The 20,683-nt window shown below is 40.8% G+C and overlaps 2 protein-coding genes across 4 annotated transcripts; both read right to left on the reverse strand.

The window, feature by feature from the left end:
- Positions 1-352: 352 nt before the first annotated feature.
- Positions 353-13,718, reverse strand: mmd (monocyte to macrophage differentiation-associated). Of its 3 annotated transcripts, none has more exons than XM_070923032.1 (7): positions 13,681-13,718; positions 5,517-5,598; positions 5,266-5,426; positions 3,972-4,046; positions 3,785-3,886; positions 2,925-2,994; positions 353-2,069 (listed from the first exon to the last, which is right to left on the reverse strand). In XM_070923032.1, exons 1-7 carry the CDS (start codon positions 13,716-13,718, stop codon positions 1,866-1,868), a joined length of 732 nt encoding a protein of 243 aa, XP_070779133.1. In that variant the 3' UTR covers positions 353-1,865. The 3 variants fall into 3 exon arrangements, with proteins under 3 accessions (XP_070779133.1, XP_070779132.1, XP_070779134.1); XM_070923031.1 differs by lacking the exon at positions 13,681-13,718 and adding an exon at positions 6,562-6,906; XM_070923033.1 differs by lacking the exons at positions 3,972-4,046; positions 13,681-13,718 and adding an exon at positions 6,562-6,906.
- Positions 13,719-13,810: 92 nt separating this feature from the next.
- Positions 13,811-14,113, reverse strand: LOC139300813 (small integral membrane protein 36-like). Its single transcript, XM_070924004.1, has one exon. The coding sequence runs from the start codon at positions 14,111-14,113 to the stop codon at positions 13,811-13,813; it is 303 nt and encodes a 100-aa protein (XP_070780105.1).
- Positions 14,114-20,683: the final 6,570 nt, after the last annotated feature.

Here is a 20,683-nt window from a genome sequence, read left to right on the forward strand (position 1 = left end):
TTGAAAACGGCGGTTTTTAAAAGTATTCAAATTTGGCACTGAGTTTGGTTTAATCATTCTTTTAGATATTTCCTCATCTAAATCACAACATTTAGCAAATGTGTACCTGTGTTCTGTGTTTAAATTAAGTGTCAAGTACTGAAGATTGAAAGTGGACTATTAGTCTGATTCTTAGCCTTGTTTTTAAGGATTCTTTGATCGAATATTCCCTGTTGTACATTTTGCTAATTTAAGCGTAGTCCTTGTATGGCCGCCTTGTGTTAACACAACATTGTTGAATAGAAAAGATGTGTGATAAAAAAAAAACAATTAATGCAAACAGAATTTAAAAGGAAACCTTGAGGCTCAGACGTGGGGCATTATCGTCTTTTTATTGTCACATTAGAAAGGTGATAATCAGTATAATGGAGGAGCATTCATGTGTATGCAGCACCGTTAACGGCCAATGGAACAGACAGGAAGCGGTTTGTATCCCTCCAAAGGCCAGGGTCAATGTAAAGAACAGAGCAAAGAACAGAATATACAAACATTACAAAACAGAGTGGTTGAGGAAACCATTTCAACAAGAAATATGCAATCGTTCAGTTCCGTGCACCACTAAGAGGAGAGCAACAGAAAGGTCATCTTATGAGCCACTGAGCAAATCTACAAAACCGACAGCTTGAGACAAAAAAACACGAACATGAGGTTTCTCCACCGATCACAGACAGGAAACACTGCTCGTCCTAGTGGTGCGAATCAAAAGCTGAGCGAGAGTCAGTGGAAATGTGATACTGGACTACAGTACGAAGGTCGTGCACACACACACACACACACACACACACACACACACACACACACACACACACACACACACACACACACACACACACACACACATTCACATTGATAATAAAGTGGAAAAGTTCTGTCTCATCAAACCGCCTGAGTTGATTTTCTCTCATCATTTGGCTCATGAACTCCGCCTCCACTCACCCCGCAATGCTGTCAACCCCCTTCGTGCACTAGCCCACCAGCAGGGGGCGCTACACACTTAAAGAAACTGGTTCTCTGGAAACTGATCACAAAGAAAGAATGCATTGGAAGAAAAAAAGAAAAGAGAAAAAAAAGAGTGAATCTGGATCAGATGGGTTGAGAATTATCGTTAAATAAATGATTTCCTACCTGAACGACTTTAAACACTTCAAAGAGCTGGGTATCGGACCTCCATACTTTCCAAAAGTTGGCATCTTACTCTTTCATCAGATTCCTGATTTAAATCTAATTTCGCCAAATTTTAAACTATTTTACTCAAACGTCTTGTACAGCTGCTTGTGAGATCTTTGGTTTCTTTTTTTTTTTTTTAAATGATGAAAATACTTCTGTTTATATTTCTCAAAAGTAAAGAATCAAAAGGATAATTTTGGTATTGGTGCTGAGACTCAAGTGTTTCAGATGATACTCTTTTTAGCACCTCATTAAATCTCCAGTGTTCAAATCACCAGCTGAGATGAATGAATCTTCAGGTGTCGACACACAAATGACCCCAATGTGGAATGTGACTCACTTCAAGCGATACAAAAGGCTGCTATCAAATTTCTCAAATGTGCCAGGGCTAATTGTAAAAAGTCAAAACTCCCTCCCTCACTGAAGTTGTACAAAACAGCTTTGAAAGTAGCTTTTGTTCGTCAGGGAGACGCTGAAAAATCTGCTGACCTCCACGTTAGAAAACAGTAAACAATTCATGGTCATTATTTTCGTAAACTTTGCAGCTGTGGTTGCAGCTTCAGTGGGCAGTTGAGAGAGTCGGTGTGCAGGCGGCTCTGCTCGGGAGCATGGGTGGGGTGGGAGGGGGGTGGGGGACCGGCGTCCAGCCCCGGCTGTGGTCACGACTGGAGGAGGGTGTCGGCACTGGGGGCCTTGTAGAGGTATTTCCAGATGGCGTAGTAGTGCACGGCCGCAGCCAGCGCCACGAACACGTGCCAGATGGCGTGGGCGAAGGGGATGACGCCATCGCTCTTGAAGAAGAACACGCCGAGGCAGTAGATGAGTCCGCCGCAGGCCAGCTCCTGGAGCCCCTCAGTGTTGCTCTGCAGGACGCACAAATCAACAGGAAGTAAATGTTATGTAACCGGCGGTCTTTGCGGTTTGATATAATGATAACGATATAATTAAGTATACTTAAAAAAATTCTAATCTTGTTAACGTTTTTTTTAAAAACGGAAATTCCAAATTTTAAATTGGAAGTGGGATTTGTGTACACAGCATGTACATTTCATTTTCTTCAACTGAAGAGAAGGCATAAACAAAAGGCTTAAACAATGTGCTTTACTTTCTTTACTTATAAATAAATAAATAAATTTATTGTTCTGAAAAGTGGCGTTAATGTGCAAAAGCAGGAGGTTAAATAAATATATGTATAGAAAGAGCACTGCGTGGGTGCGGTGACAGATTCAGGATCAGTAGGTTTCAGTTTGATATCCATTATGCATGTGCAATTAATACATTCTGTGTAAATTAAATGCCAAACAAGTACAGTGTTAACTGTAGAACATGTTGTTGTTTAAACTATAATAGTGCTAATGAGATATAAGGCTGCTATGTTCACTGAAACCACAAGAGGGCAGCAGAAACAAAAACAGATTTAACATGTTATCGAGCAGAAGCGTTCCTGCAAACCCTCACAGAACAACATTAACTATGCTTTTGTTTAACAGACTTAGCGCCACAATGCGCTGCGTGACGTTCTGATATGAATCACAACACGTTTATTCATAAATCTGATGTTAAACTGATCCTCAGTCTGCTGTAAGGTTTCAACAAGAATGGGACGTAAAACACACTCATAACGCCTCCACCCTCCTGCAGTGACGTGATGATTCAGGACATGCAAATAAACTGAATGTGACTGCAAATAAATTAATAAATAATCGTCTCATAATTACCATTGACGTCACGACTAATGCGGGGAAAAAACCCATGGTTAAGTAGAAGGCCAGCTCAACAACTTTATACCTGTAAAGACAAACAAAACAGAATTAACATTAATATTATTGAATTAAAGGTAATTTAAACCGTTAACACGTAACCTCTTTGTGGTTTAAAGTAACTAATAACGGCAAACACTGAACTGTGTTCGTAAAGCACCAATAATAAGAAAATGTTTTTTCAGGTTGCACCTTTTAACCCAGTTTAGTAGACACCTTTTAGACATGTGGCACTAAGAAATAAAGTCCTTTTGGAGCCAGAAATGTAGACTGAAACACTGAAATGAAGCACTGACTAGGGATTTAGAGTCTTCAGGTACAGATCAGGAGATCGGCCTCCAGACTAAAACTCACACAGTATCCTTCTAACTTTCTGGAACAGTAGCTGTGTAGAACAAATCAATTTTCTACTACTTTTTTTTGTATTTCATTTTTACATTTTAATTAATTCAGCTACTTTCTGTAATCTGACCCATGTTTGTTTGGTTATTTTATTTTATTTTATTTTAAACTAATAAACAGTAGATTATTCTCGCAATTAATCAATTCATCGGTTTCGTATGTAAATGTAAGGAAATAGTGAAAAATGACCAATATTCCAAAAGTCAAATATACTAAATTTAAGACCAAGAGAACCAGAGAAATTCACATTTTTGGAGCTTTAAAGGTGATTCGGCGTTTATTGTAAACATCAATAAAAATGTTTAAAAAATATCTAATTGGATAGTTTAATGAGGAGGTTTTACACGGTGTTCTAGATTCACTGGTAGTTCCCGTCACAGACAAACACACACAACCACTTGGTGAAAAAAACTCACTTTTCGTGATAGTTGAAGACATATATGGTTCCAGCAGCAGCCATGAGCCACACAAACCAGCGCATGTGTGCTGCTAGAGGCCCCAGTTCACGCAGGTTCAACCTGAAACAAGCAAAACGACGACATTAGGCCTCCATTTATGACAGCAGCCCCTCTGAGTATACACTGCCCTCTGCCTGACACTCACCACGGTGTGTAGGAGGCAGCGATGAAGAAATAGATGACCACTCGGTCACACATGTGGAAACATTGCTCCACAGACCTGAAACAAACAGGTGAACAGGTTGTTTCTCCTTTACTCACAGTCAGATATGAAAAGCAGAAACACTATTTGCATCTGATTTCTGCTTCACAAGGAAGCGATTTCATGTTTCCGCTGAAGACGGAGTCGTTCTCTGTAAGAAGCTGTACTTCAAACTACTGCACAGACAACAGATCATCTAGAGCTGCATTAGTGAGGCTGCTTCAAGTCAGCGTTTCAACATGTAGCAGCAGCAAAGTGTGAAGAGCATCTCTTACATAATAAAACACAGATTTCAGCTTTATAGAAAAAGAACCACCACAGTACAAACAGTGCAATGCTCATTCAGACGACAGTCATCCTCAAACTACATTAAAATATGCTTGAAGCCAAAAAGCAGACGCTTTTTTTATCATTATTCTTACTTGTTTGTCTTTCATTTGACTGTGAGCTCTCATATAAAAATCTAAAGCAGACATTTTGACTTGTCGTCAGTTGGGCTGGGTATCAAATCTTAATACGGTTTTGCTGCTGCTCACCAAGTGCGTAAAGCTGGTATAAAATGTCTGGTCAGATTCATTATTTAGTTCATTTATTCTTTGATCAAATCGTGATTTAAATAAAACATCTGCCAATTTTGGACTGTATTTTATTGAATTTGTGTACACCTTCTTGTGTTTAGACAACATTTAACATTTGGGAGCTTTGGCTACTTTTGCAAATTAAAAAGGCTTAAAGAAAGAAATTTTAAAAAGTCATGTTTACATTTTTTAAAAGTACGTAATTGTCTGACATAACGGCACTGCCTCCAACAACACTCACAGAAACCAGTGTAGGAAACACTTCAACCCGTGAACGCAGTGTGCAATGAGAGAAACATGAAACCAAAATAACAGCAGGCCAAAAAGACAACACAGACTCAGAAGGAAGCTGAAGAATGCAAAGAGATGGAAATATCCTTGTCAACAGTGAGGTATTAATGTAGTGTTGTTATTCCCCAAGTGCACATGGATATTCTACGTCCAAACCAGCTGAACTGTACATCATTGATTTTACTCTAAATATTACAAAAGGTTTGATTGTGTCCCTCTCTCTTTTTGTCAACACTGTGTCCTCGTGCATTATGTATATATTTGCAAGTAGGTCATGTATATATATATATAGCTTCCATGACAGCTTCTGTTGGAACATGTCAGTCTTGGTTCTCCGCCAACATGATTGTCATCGCGCTCCTCCTCACCTCATGTGGCTCTTCTTCCAGGTGATGATATGAAACACAGTGGAGACCAGGAAGAGGGCACACAGGCCCATGCCGTACACCCAGGCAGTGATCCTTTCCCAGCCATTGTCTGACAGACGATACAGCAACGCCATGCCCACGAAGGCCGGCACAATGAGGAGCTACAGAGATGGAGCGAAATCACAACACCATTGAAACAACGTATTTGAGATGACGTCATCTGCATCACAGAATAAGGTCAGGCCACTCACTGCATGGGTGTAGCAGTTAGCGGCATGCTCATAGCAGGTGGGCTGGTAGCGGCAGTTAGCAGAGGCCCGTCTGTTCATGAACCTGAAACACACACAAATAAACAAAACAACAAATGAACAACTATGGAAGGCCGACTCTGCTTCTTACCAACAAAACCCTCATTGTGGTTCTGTCCTTCTCAAAAGAGGACTGTTGATTTAAGGATGTTCACTATGTTACAGCGTTCAGAACAATAAAGAAAGCAAACCAACAAGCGTAAATGTTATTACAGATATAACGTTTGATAGAGCAGCCAAGTCACATACACTCAAGAGGTTAGATAAGTAAAATAAATAACGATAATCTTTGATCTCAAACAATCAACTATACACAATTATAGTTGCAATATGTTGTGTTATAACTTGACAAAATAATACATTTTATAACATAATGTTAATAGTATATTCATAGCTACTACTCTTGCACACGTTTGTGTTGACAGACAATAGTAAATGTGACAAAGTACAGGTTCTTCTACCAGTTAAAACAACACTTTAGTCAATAAAATGTCACTTCAAAAAATTTCCCAGAACCCAAGATGACATCTTCAAGTGTTTTGTTTTATCTGAGCAACAGTTCAAAACTCAAAGATACTCCATTTACAACAACATGAAGGCAACAAGTCCGCACACATCTGACACATGAGCGGCACTTTTACTCGATAAATGACCTCCACGATTATTAATAATTAGCAAAATTATAGCCGATGGACACTAAATCAACTAATGTAAGACGTGATTAAATTATATCAATCATTTTCTTCTCCAAAAGTTGATACACCGACGTTCAAAATTTAAAACGCATCAATTTGAAATTCTTTTGTTAGCTTGATAGCCACAAAGTTATGACTGCTGTGCGACTCCACCTGAAAGGAAAACAGGTTTATGACAATGACAACGCTGCAATTATCTGGCACTGTAACACTAATATGGCTGAGTGCTATCAGCAATATCTGACAGCCCCCAAACATTATTTATACAGTGAGATAAACTGTATTTCACCCACCTCTGAAAGCTGTTTACTCTCTTCATTTCAGCGCCTTGTTCACCACAGGCAGCAAACAAAAAGATCAGCAAACGTCCGCAAACAAAAGAGCTACAAAAGCCCTTTTTACAAAGAGAAGAATAAAACAATAAACTGAAACGGAAGGCCTAGCATTAGCTAGTCAGCTAACGTGATGCTACTCATAAGCTAACTTTCACTACAGCTACAAGGCACCGGCACCATTAATACTCCTTCTACAACGGCACCGTTTTAGCCTCTTTCTTAAAACCATCCTGTAACAAATACTGGCTCAGTGCCTCTTCGTTAAGCTAGAAATATCCATAAGCACCAGCGGCAGCCGGGACAAACCGAAAAGACCCCCGCAAGCACGCAGCTCCCCCGGTCGATAACAAGCTGCTCCCCGCTGAGCCGCTCAAAAATATGATTTCTGTTTTTGTGCCACACCGCCCAAACAGTGGTGAGACGTTGAGTGACAGCGGTTTGAGCCAATGAGCAGCGAGACGACCGGGAAACTGGCCAATCAGGTGTTAGGTAGGTCCTGGAGACGATTCACTGCTTCTACAATGCAAATATTAAAGACTGAGGGTGTTTCCGTTTATTAGACACGAACAAACATGTAGATAAATAAACACATAGAAATACCGGGAAAGAGTTGAACTTTAACTCGTTCTCTTTACTGTGACTTGGGAGTGGTTTCTGTTTATGTTCAGTGACCCGTTTGTGATTGTATTTGCATGTTTAAAGACTTTTTCACGCCCACTTTAATGGTTATGTCATGAGCACAAAACATTCCTTTGTAAAAAGGGAAATAAGCTGCAAAACTGCTGCCTGTTCACATTCTGCTACCACTTTCTAAGGCACCCTTTATAAAGGGCTAATAATGGCTTTAATAATGGTTAATAAATCATTTTACGACTGCTTTAAAAATACATAAAAGCCATCAATAAGACCTGTAAATTAACGCCAGATCCATTAGCTTTTGTACATGTGGAGGAAAGTCATTTGTTAACCCATAAGTTGCTCTTATTAATGACTTATAACTAGCATTAGTAAATGTTTTATTAACCTTTAATAAAGTTACAACGTATAACCCCTTAATAAAGGGTGACTTATTAGGACGTGGTATCCATTTATGTGGCTTTTGTCTAATCAAAAAAATAATACAGTTTAAATAGTAACACGCAGTTAGATTTGATTTCAACAGACAAACATGGCACAACAAGCCCCAGGATCTGACAGCTTGTGAACAGGATGTTAAATTGGAAACGTATCTATCACATAAATTACAGACAGGCTTTAACTTCATACATAAAGACGGACTGTAACGCTTCTAATGACAAACATCTGGGAGACGAGTAGATTTAGTTTGAAAGTAAGAATGAAATAGTTGGACTGACAACTATTGTTTGGAATAACTGGAATAAGTACTTGACAAAGCCATGCCATGTACAGTTGGATAAGCCAAAACCTACATGCAAACTGAGTGCCAATGTTTTACTCTACTGTGGTTAACAAACACATCTGAGCGTGTCATTTTTTGTCAGATTCTGTACATACAGTATCATACAGCGTGTCCTGTCACACACGTTATGTAAGATGTTCCTCCCCGACGGGAGGACGCAACACACACCACACTGATTGTGTCAACGGCTTAAACTCACCGTGACATGAGACGAGCTGCTGCTTTAACTCTAATTCTAATTCACCTTTTGATTTATTTACAACTTAACCGTTGGACAGGATTTGCTGCGTGTGGACAGAAAGATAAGACGGGCTGCTTCCTGTAGCAGGTGTCAGGGACATGGTGTAAACGTGGGGGTACAGTTGTGGCAAACATCGGAGGCTGATGTTGCAGGAGACAAAGGGACACAGCCAGACAGTGAACTGCACACACAGTGTCACGCTGTAACAGCTCAGTTACATAATAGCACTGTAACTTGATCAGTGACTCTTACATATAACAGAGCCTTTATATAAGACCAAAGTCCAATCCTCGGGCTTAATGAAGTTCATGCTGATACACTCAATAAGAAATAAATAAGATGAACCCTGAACATCTGTCCTCTTACAAATGTTTTGTTTTCTTCAGATAATCAGATACGGATAACCACTTTCTCTTGAATTACAAATTCACATAAGAGTGGTGCACGAGCTACTGGTCTCTGTGGCTGTACCAGTGAGAGCAGAGAATGGGATTGATCCAGGCGAAGAGAGAGAGCTCATTGTCTGTGTTGGGGTTTTAAAAAGGACATTAGCACAGACAACGGGAGAATGCCAGAGGCCATATGTCAGTGTCTCCTTGTTTCTGGCTCCAGGCTGCTTTTCCCTCCATGCCGCTTCGCTAACACCTCCGACGTGGTGCGATCGTGAGAGCTGCAGGTCGGCAGCAGGTCAGGATATCTTTCTGTCCTGGCTGTCACCTCCTCTGTTTGGTGGCGGATAGAGTTTCCCTGGTGTTTGACCTGCACTCTCACGTCACACAAGCGGCTGCATCAGTTTACGCCTATTCCTGTCTCTTTATGTAACTAGGAGGGTTTGGGTTTTGTGAGTGAGGTCAGGGTACATTATTTATGTTAGAGTTAGAGCGGTTTACTTGAAAGCCACACAGATGTTTTCACTTATTTTGCCTGATTATAGGACTATTTGGGAATGTACAGAATGAGATTAAAAGAGTACTGCAGTGAGTTAGATTTGCTATAACATTGTCAGACTCATGATGAGCCATTTAAGAAAAAAAGGATTGATGCAGCAGAACCTTTTTTCATTCCACGCATTTTTCTTCCTACATTACCCACAATGCAACCCAACCGCCGACAGCTGGGTCAGAGATTGCGGTGTGTTATGCTAGTAACGATGAGATGAGGTGGGGGCCACAGAGGTCTGGGAAGCTCCCTTCTTTCCAGACACAAAGAGACTTTATGCAACTTGTTTCACATAAACAGACTTTGATGAGTTCCCCTTTAACCGACATCTGGATCACTTCTGTCCTACCAGTGTTGTGGAGCTTGTTAGGGCAGGACAAATCACACCTTCATCATTCTGAAGGTGCGGTCTCATTACACTCCAGCAGATAGTCACTCTCTGCCTCTCTGCCTCCATTCACTTCGATTGAAACCCGAAAAGTTAAAACATTTTCAGGTTTCTGTGCAATCTCCTGGGAAGAGTTCCTTTTTTGCATTTCTTAGATTGTTTTGAGGAAAAGAAGAACTATGACTGTTGGATGGGCATGTTAAGGTCAACAGTACTTTACTTAAAATTAATTAGAGTTAAAAAAAAAAAAGGGGTCATGTCTCTGCCCACAAAGTAATAGGAGGTTCAAGGACAAGTCAATCAAACTGGGTCCTCAGAAGGGTTGATAATGAACATAGTTCTATACTGACCATGTACAGTATTTTTAAACTAACTTGCCCGCTCCCACAGTGGTTCAGCCTTTGCATTCTCGCCTTTTGTCCATTTGGACTAGCTGTTGATTCTCAGCCAGTTCATTGACCGTTGTGTGGAGTAAAGTTAACCCACCTGCTCTGCCTCTGCTGGAGTGTCTGCGGTTGGGTCGCCCTGTGACCTCAACTGCTACTGATATATGTTTAAAAACCTGATGATACCACACTGACTGTTGTTCTCACGTTTCAGTTCTTTGTATCACCAGAATTTCATTTTGTCAATGGGAGCTAATTGCAGTTGTCTCAGTTAAAGAAAAATGTGGTCTTCTTCATTAATGATTCACACTTTGATCCCACAAATGTTCACAGGTACAGACAGAATGTGTTTCTGCTTTTATTTTAATTTTCCAGGGAACACTTGAAATTTCTGCCATATATTATATATTATATATTGTGTCATTGGTTCAGCAATGACCCACCGATGCAACAATTACACAGCAGCAATTTCTAAAACAAATATCTTATCAGCCTGATAAGTCCGGAGTCAGAGGTCAGGCGTGCTCAGGTTATTGGCACAGCCTCATTGACAGATGAGGATCAGACACCTGCTGACCTGGTTTCAGTGTCCTAAACTTTACCCCTCAGCTGCTGGGATATCTTATCATTTCATACTGAGAACACAAACAGAACGAAGATCGGAATCCCTCGCAGGTAAATACTACAAACTGCGGAGACACTTGTTTAGTGGATGACTGAAGCAAATGTGCAGGTTTTAGTGGAACAACTCGTGCTGGTCTTGTAGGTCAGACGTATAGGTGGGAGTGCCCTTATGGAAGAGGCTTTCTGTGCACACAATACTTATAATTGTCGATTGGCATCTTATCCATATATGTTCTTATTTTGTTTTAATGAAGATATTTAAAGAGAAGAAAAATAAACATTCATGAATGACGCACATTGTTTGATATCTGGCTTTTACAAGGTTGAACACAAACTGGTGTCAGAGGTGAAGTTTGACTTTATTTCTCGTTTAATTCTGAGAATAACTTACATGTGTGTAATACCACAACTTAAAGCAAAAGCATGACTGAACCAACAGTAATACAAGTGCTGCTGAGTGATGAGGGTGTTTGATTGTGTGCAGGATATAGTGAAAGTAGTGGTGTGATTTCTGGTGTTTCCATTCTTTGTTTACAGTAAGTTCACTGTCTGGTCACATCCTAAACCTTCTAGCTAGCAGCCAGTTTTTAGCCTGGCATTATTCAAGGCTACACAAACAGGTCCTTGTCTTATAAAACATGGTACTTTGTGTTTTTTGACTGAACTCTGCTGGCTGTGCAGACACCAAGAGGCAGGCTTGGGATGGAGGACAGTTGATGACTTACAGTTACTCTTGCGTGGTCAGTCTTTACTGGAACAGTAAAATATATGAGAAATTAAAATGAGATCTGGGGATCTGATGCACATACATAAAATCCAGTTTAAAATTATACGATGCTATTTGGCTTACCTTTACAAACTTTACAAAGAATACTATTGACCTCCATTTACTGCACATTTCTCAGAAGTAGCAGGATTACATTGAGCTCTGTCCAGGTTGGTGTCCATGTTTACTGTAAGAGTTCTCAGAGCGGCGAGATCTATTTCTGTTGAGTGTTGGCAGCTCAAACTGAAAGCTGTTGAATAATCAGGTACTAGACTGCCTGTATAGCCTCTCCTTGTACTAGCTCTGATTCAGATAGACAGATGTAGTATTATTTCTACGTTTGTTCGTAGATTCGATATGTTCCACGGGCTGAAAACATCATTAATGGATCCTCATATCTGAATGGCCGGAGTCAAAGAACCACATTTTCTGCAGCGCAATTTAAAAACGCAGACAAACTATGATCATAAATTAAATAATATAAATATATATATACATCAACAATCTCCTTATTTGAATTATTAGCAATGTTTTTGCAACTATATGATGTAAGGGTTAAGAATACTTAACGTGGACAAAATAAAACTTTATCCATTTGAATTTGTTAACTTGAACAACAAACTCAGTTTTCCAGCCATAATTACAACTTGGACGTTGACATGAATGCTATTAAACAAATTAGAAAATAGTAATTATATCAATTCCAACATGAATGCGGTATAAACTTAATCTAGATTAAGATAGTTTGAATTGTGATAGTACGGTAAGCTAACTAGCTAACGTAAGTAAATATGTATAGCTTGCGCAAATGCACTATATTAAAATATATATATAGTGCGTATATATAATAAATAATGTTATATACTCCCTAACATTAACTTGCTTTCCATGTGTCATCACTTTGCTGGCGTTTAGGCTCCACCCACTGAGTTTAAAATCAACTCATAGGATTATTTTTACCTCCAGAGGAGCCTTGTCTCCAGGAAATGTTTGTCTGACTAAAACTCCTTTTCCAAGAGTCCGGTTCAGTGACTCACCTTCAGGACTTTGTTGAGTGAAACTTGGCAAAGTTTCTTTCAGGTTTGACAGGCTTTGGGGCTTCACTCGGCACAGTTATCCAGATAACTCAGTAAATCTCTGCTTTGATTTCAGACCCTCTGACTGCTAATCAGCCTGACTCGACACAGATTACAGCATGAAGCTGCACGCAAGATCCTTTACTATGAGCGGCCGGTAAAACAGTTTGGAGCATGAAAGCAGATGCCAAATATAATCGGAGCGAAGTCATGGCAGAGGCCATTGAGAGAATAAATATTGAGTGCATTAGAGGAGAAATCGATCATAACAAGTTCTCATCAAGACTTAATGGTCAGTTTATTCATCCTGAACTGAGGAAACGGCTGCGTAGGCCGACGACAGCCCTGCAGCTTTATGTCAACTGTACTCCATTTACTTATTAAACACAGCTATCATGTGCTTCATTCTTGTTTACACAAAACTTTGTTTGCCTGTTTCTACAGAGCTGGTGCTCCATATCTGCACTTGAGTGATAGGAGCGATATGGGAGACAGGAAACGCTCTCGAGCTCGAGCCTTTCTTGACGTTGGTTTCAGATGAACAACTGCTTGTACAGTGGCAGCTAAGTGGACCGCTGAATCAATCGAAGGGTTAACAACTTCCTGCTGTGTGGGCGGGGTGATTAAAGACACACGTCTCAAAATAAGAATCTAGACGTTGTGGGTCAGGACCTTGATGGGAGAGCTTTCACCCAGCTGTCTGCCGCTTTGACAACCACTTCCTTGCACACCCCACTTCTTCGATGTTATGTAAGCGGTTGCTGTCCGTCCAGACTTAACCAAATGTTGAACGCTAATCCCTGAATGGCAGCCGATCAAAAGCAATGCAGCTTTGATTTCAATAAGGTAGTTAAAGTTGAGATAATAGTTTTATCTAAATGATGGAAAAGAGGAACAAAGTCCAAAGACGTGAAGGTGCGACAAGTATTTCCCTCGTTTAAAGGCTCTTGTTGGTCATAAAATGCCTCATTTCAAATCTAATGTTAGGACACTAACTTTCTCCTCCACTACACCTCTCTGTATGATTCCCTAACCTTAATCCTTAAGCTCTCTTCCACTCTGTCAACACAACACAACATAACAGAGATGCCCTCTTTACTCCTTGTACTTTATCAGTTGTGACGTTTCCTCTCCACTGCAGACTGCAGGCTTTGGCTTCAGATCCTCGAGATAAAGAGGGATTTCAGGTGCATTCACACAGCACTTAAAGGCATCAACACATGTCACTCTCCCTTACCGTGCCAGTTTGGTCCTGTGTAGGTCAAATCCTGGCATTGTCCCAGTGAAAAATGATGAGATGTAAAAAGAAACGTATGTACAAAAAAAATGGGTCAGGTATGTACAAAGGTGAGTCCGCTGAGTCTCGCTCAGACCATCGTGCTCTTCTTCTCCCTGAAGTCCGAGTGCGTTGGCTCGTGGTAGGTTGTGATCATGTTGGCCGTGTCCCACCGTCCCACCGGGGCTGGAGAGCTCTGCATCACCACCAGCCTGATGGGAGACTGAGTCGGCTGCGGGTCCGGGGCGTACTCCTTGGTAGGATCTTTGCCCCGGCAGTCGTACATGATACACGATATCAGGAAGACCAGGAGCAAGATAACGTAGCTGGCGATGAGGATGCAAAGGTTCAAAGTGACAGGGTCGATCTCCTGGTAGTTTTCCAGAAAGCCCATGGTGCCTGCTTCATGCTGGGCGGCCCCGAGGCCTCGAAGAACAAGCACCTCAGAGGCCTCAGAGGAAGGTAGAAGGTATCGACGGCTGCTACAGACTGAGAGACGCTCAACAAGCCCGGAGACAGCAGGGCTTTCTGCCTCTCTGTCCTCCTCAATCTGTCTCTCTACTGTCCTCCCCCCTCCCTCCCTCCATCCTCTCTGCCTCGCTTCAGTCCCTCACCTCTCTCTTTCAGATGAGCGCAGTGGATACGTGGCTTTGTGGTAAAAATACTTTAATCCGCGTCACTCCTCCAACCTTGAATTTCTGCGATCCGTGGCCCCCCCCCCCTTTAATAACTTAAGCTTCAGCTGTATCTCAACAACTGTGACAGATTCTGTGTTATATCATCTGCAAGCAAGTGAACATTAATTACTGTGTATGTGACGTATTTGAGTGCATGTTCGTGTGTGTGTGTGTGTGTGTGGTGTAATCTTAATCTTGACTGTGAGTGGGGATTGACGGAGGAAGCCATCTGGCCAAATAGAGAGCGCGACTAAAAAGCCACTCAGAAAAATGCTAACATGCTAGCAAAAGACTTAATCAACCACAGAAGAAGGTGAAACACATTTCTTTCCAAAATCTATGACCTCGTGTCATTTTGTTGAACATGCAATCTGGACAGATTACAGCAGCCTTCGGGATTATCACCGTGGACAGCAAACTCCTCATAATCTCTGTTGATGCATGACAATACACGGCATGCGTGCATGAGCGTGGCTGTGCGGGTTTGCAGGCGTCAACATGTGTGTTTGTGTGGAGGTCAGCACACACCTTTCACACTTCAGTTTCAGTGGCAGCACGTCGTCTGTACCTGACTGCCGTGCTGCAGATTATTGTAAGATTGATGGACAGCAGAGGGCAGCAATTAGCAACGTTAGCAGAGGGAGAAGGAGCAGAAGAAGGAGAGCTGGAGGCTGAACTTTGACCCAGACAAACACTTCAGGAGAAAGGGAGGGGGGCACACACACACAGGGAGAGCACACATAAAGCAACAAGTCATGCTGACATAGAAAATAAAGACATTTGCAAAATTGGGTGATTAAAGCTGGTTTTGAGACAAAAAAGACAGTATGTATCTGGTATCATCTGGTACCAGTTAGTATAACACAATAAAGTACCTTCATTTATGGTATACTAACAGTAAAAATCAGTACACAAGAAAGTAGTACATACTACATATATATATATTTTACTATGTTGTATGGACACAACATTGAAGTCTGTGTCACATCCAGTTTGAAACCTCATTTTCACTGTAAATGTTCCTTTTGTTGTTTTAAAATATATTCAACTTTCCCAATAAACGATGTTTCAGAGCTAAAACATTCCTTCAAGTTAAAATACTACTTCTTAAACGTCTACACATTAAACTTGACATGTTTTTGGTGTCTCCGTTAGACTAATTATTAAATTTGAATTATTTTCAAGAATCCATTCAAGTTGCTTTAAAGAGTGAAATATTCAAACCCTAGACAACATGTTTCTTTATATTCCATCACCTCATTATACACATCTACCTGGTTTATTTACTATATTTGGCTGGTGTCGTCTACAATATGTTACCAGAACAAATATCCTTCTCAAAGCGTGAACACTTAAAAAGACTCAAACTTCGGCAACAACTCTAGAGGAGAACAGAACCAACACACTGGATTAGTGTTCATAACATAAACAGGGAGAGCATGAAATCAAGCTCTAATCTGCTCAAGAACTCTGTCGCTCGTGATGTTTCCTGCCTCCTGGTGTTTCACAGTGAGGGATGAGTACACTCCTCTCTTCATGTTAATCCCTCTGTATGTCCAGGAAACTGATGTTAGAAGCAAAAGGCTTCTACTGATGGGCGGGGGGGGGGGCACGTTTGTCCGGCTAACATACAGCGACCTGCGACCTCACCGACGAATCATCTGTCAGTGAAAGATGATGAGCGCTGTGCGTCACAGATCCTGGTCCCGCTCCAAGAGTCAGCATCTGGAGGGGTCGAAGGGCACGCTGCACTCTGGAGTCAGCGATGACTGCATCATTTCCACTTTGAATATTTTCATAACACATGTTCACTGTTCGCTCACGATGATTGATTGATGCCTTTTATGTAACAACAGGGATATTCAGAAAGGCTTGATAATCCACAAATCTGGATTAAGTGACTCGAGGGGGACATATTTCTGGCTAAATTCATAAATGTGGTGACACAGGATATATCACTCCCCAGAGAAGATGCATAAAATCAATAACGAGATCTAACTATTATGTTGCTGCTCTCTGTTTCTTGTCTTCTTTCCTCTTGGAAATCGATTTTTATATTTTTATATCCTCAAATTAGCTCATTAGGCACCACAAGACAGGGTACTTATTGTACTAATTAACACGATAAAATACAGGTTTTCAGATTTTATGACCATGTTAACATGGTGCGGAGCACAAGCAACATATATACTATAATACAATGCTGACAAAATAATTGTTCCAAGCAGGAATAAAGTGAAAAACATCTTCAAGAAGACACAGAGTTTAAAGATAACTTTGGAAATCACTGTGATGCGAGGAAACAAAATTATAGTTCACTTCTGTTCAGATGGCTCAGTGTCGATGTGACAGAAAATAAAGTTTAAGGAAGTTTAAAGATCTATTTGTGTCTAGATTAGCACTCTTAAAGACAAAAGAAAAGCAGTAGTTTGTGTGTGTACAGATTGTCTAACCAAAGATTTAGAGCTCTAAAAACAGCAGCGCGTCAGAGGAAGGCTGGTGTTTCTGTCCTGGGGATGTTTGTGTTGTCGTGGTCTCGGGGAATGATTAGCTCAGAGGATGTAATAGGTTTGTCTGTGTGTATACCAGGCCTCTTGGGTGGAGTTTCTCCTGCTCCTATCTCGGAGATAGATCTTCCCCAGCGCCAGAGGCTGGTGCCAGGGAGTCCGGCAGCCTCGGTGGGACCTGGAGACAGACAGCAGGGAGAGATGGGAAAGGATGTGTTGACAAATCCTCCAGGAGCCTTCGGCCGTTTGAGAGCCGAGAAGGTTAAGAGTTTGTCTCTGCTTTAGATTCTTCCTCCGTCTCTCAGGCATGAAGGCCCGACAGGTTGTTTGTTCAGGTTCACAGTGCGAAGCTGAGCCTCCCTGCAGCGATCAGACACATCGTGACCTCGACTCTGCTCTCCCACCATCAACCATCCCAGAAACAGACGAGGACCAAGAAACAAGCCACGTTCCCCCGACGGTGGCCAGCTGATGTTTCCACAGGGAAACATCTGTGATTTTAGTTGGATGACATGAAGAAATATTTCATCATAGGATTGATTCCCTTTCTACAGCTTCCCCGTGACTTCATTGATCAATAAATGTAAAAAGTAAAGATGTTAAAAATGAACTAAACTTTGACAACATTAAAGCGCTGCTGACGCACTCGCTCACGCATATTTATGTTTACTCAAGTAAAACATCTAAATTCCTCTTGCGCTAACTTCCTGATGTTTAGCAGGTATAATGTTTACTATACTATAGTGATACTTTACTATAATGACAATCCATCCAAAAGTTGTCGAAACTTTTCACTTAAAACCACAAATTTGTCCCTCGTGGTGGAACTTGTGCAAACTCCAGAATCAGTAAACTCCCTAAATCTCTGCATGGCTTTCTTTAAGATCCAGTCTGTCATTTCGGTGACGTTAATGTAGCCATCAATCAGAGTTCCCAGATATTTGAAACTACGGGGGTCCAGTAACAGAAACACTGTCACTAAGTTCACAGATTGAACACATAGATAGCATTCAACTCAAAGAACTGCCACGGTGAGGACAGAACATGTAAAGCCACACTGAAGGAAGAGCTCAGATTACAGACTTGAGAGAATAACTTCTCAGGTTCTGGTTCCATCCACCAGTACTGTTCTTTTGAATGGGACCTGACCCGGTCTCCTTTACCGGGCCGGAGGGGGATATTTTGTTCAGTCTGAGCCGGCCTGTAGGTCGGAGGGCACCGGGGTGATGCGGTGAACGCGATCCTTCGTCTCCGTTGTGTCTTCAGGCTGTTTGAGTTACTGCAGACGTTCCATGAGGTCAGCAAGGAGGTGCTGTTACACAACCAGGAGACAGCTGAGGGAAGCTCCTGCTGCGCTGACGGAGGGTCAGTCTGAATCTTTGGGCTGCAGGAACACGAACACTTCTATAATATATATAAAACAGTGTGGGAATATCGCCAAGATTTACTTTTTACTTTTGAATGAAAGAAGGAGTATATTAGACTAGATTTGGTCTCCAGGATCTTTGGGATCTTTTGTAAAACAATGTATTAAGTAAATATATGATAATAGAATTAAATATAAAATATGTGGGTCTAAAAGTGCAACAAGAATATTTCCATTTGTTGGACTGGTGCAGCTACATGAATACTTCATGCAGTGGAAACATCATATGGAACAAGCTGATACTATATATATATATATATATATATATATGTGTGTGTGTGTGTGGAAAAAGATGATTTTAACAAACAGAAAATTAAAAGAGAAAACTGCATGTTGAGACGTTAAAACAGTTTCATGTTCACAGACAATAATGCTTGTAGTAGTACCACCATGTGGCTGATCTCTGTCATCTTTGTTGCCAGATTTATATATATATAAAAAAATGGCTTTTATCAAAACTAGTCTTTGTGTTTCCCAAATAACGGAGTCGGTGAGTAAATAATCATCATGGACAAAAATGTGAGAGCCAGAGTGACAGAGAACTAAACAATGCTGATGGCACTGAGCCCCTCCTCATAATAAAATAAAACATATTAAGCGTCAAACTTCAAAATCAGTTCAACTTTCCTTCTCTGTCAAAGCCCCCTGAGTCTGATGAAGACATGAAGAAGAAGAGGAGGAGGAGGAAGAGGAGGGTGGGGTGTCACCAGCAGCGGGTGACGGACGGGCCGAGGATCTTGCAGATCTGATAAAGGTCCAAAGAGAGCCCTTTCCTTCCTGAGTGGTGGACTGTTTGTGTTAGAGCGTTCTGCGTCTCTTCTTCTGGGTGTGGGAACCTGCTCCTCCCAGAGTTCATGGTTTCCTCTCGTCAAGGACCCACCAGCAGCCGGCCTCCAGCTGCATGAAGAGGGTTATAAAGGCCTTTACAACCCTGGATCTACCTTATTATCCTGGTCTTTAATGTATAAACACAATGTTAGCTTCTGTCAGTAATTAAGGTATATACATTTCTATATACACTGAGATATTAAAGTTTTGAATTATATAATTTGTTTGCATTTCAGACTTTGTGTGTCACGCATTAATGAAGCTGCTTTAAAATTGTTAATTTTTTGGAAAAAAGGGAATTTAAATTAAAGCATTTTCTGGTTGTTGGGTGCTCGTTTTTCTTTGACAGAATAAAAAAAAAAACTTACAAAAATAAGGACATATTTAAAGTTAATAGTTGCAGTCAATATTTATGATGGATTTTATAAGTGAAGAATTCATGGATTTTTAGTTTTAAGAAAATCCAGCAACAAAATGCATTCATTAAAATTCAAAAGTTGTCAAAAAAAGTACTCAAAATCAACAAGGCTCTGGTGCAATAAGTCAGCATCATCTTTTAAAATTCACTTTCATCTGAGAGCTTATCTTTTATTTGAGGTTTTGTTTACTTGAACTGCGCCTTTATTTCCCAAATCTTACATCACTGGAACTGGTTTTGCGTACCTTGTTGTTATTTGGTTGCCTAGTCCACTACAAATAAGGATAATTACTATTATAACGACGGCATTAAACAGTATCATAACTAATAAATAACACAGGTGAAAGTGAAACAACAAACCTTTAACCAACGTCACCTGTGTGGATTGTGATCGTCACAGGTGCACAGAAAATACACTACTTTTTACTTTTTACACACAATTCTTGACTGTCCTACCAGAACACAAGTGTGAAAGTGTGAAAATAGATGAGTTGAATGGATAAGTAACTGTGGAGAGAGGTGGTGTTTTTAAATGCAGGATACAGAGCCGGCAAGGACGTGTGAAAAACAAGCCTGATAGCTCATTTTGCCCAAAAGGAACAGGAGTAATATGTTGGATGTAAGATGGGACTGATGGGGTTAATAATCAGACCACTGTTAGCCGTTGGTATGTTTCTCTTTGTGTGTTTTTAATGTCCTTCTGTTCAGCACTCTGTTCAGCTTAAGCTGTGTTTAAAAGTGCTCTCTAAATAAACTTTACTTTAATAAACCTTACTTACATCAGAGGTCATCTGGCACAGATTTGAACAGCTGTCTCTGGGCCACATCAGCTCTCCCATCAACACTTCACATTCAATGTTATTCAAAATAGGAAAAAGAAAACTCTTTTCTGGGAACATGTCTGCACCAGCTGAACAAGAAAACAAGTTTCCAAACTCTCCATTTATACATTCATTTAGATTCAGTCTCTTTTCTCTGGTAACTTCCAGAGCAACATATTTCCCTGACTGATGTGAAAAGTTGGGCTCTGTGTGATTTCTTCCAGCTTTGTCTTGGTTTAAAAGTCCCATGTTCACACCCAGCTGGACCCAGCAGGGAGCTGTAAAAC

The sequence above is a fragment of the Enoplosus armatus genome, chromosome 17 (genome assembly GCF_043641665.1).
Source record: "Enoplosus armatus isolate fEnoArm2 chromosome 17, fEnoArm2.hap1, whole genome shotgun sequence".
Taxonomy (NCBI): Eukaryota; Metazoa; Chordata; class Actinopteri; order Centrarchiformes; family Enoplosidae; genus Enoplosus; species Enoplosus armatus.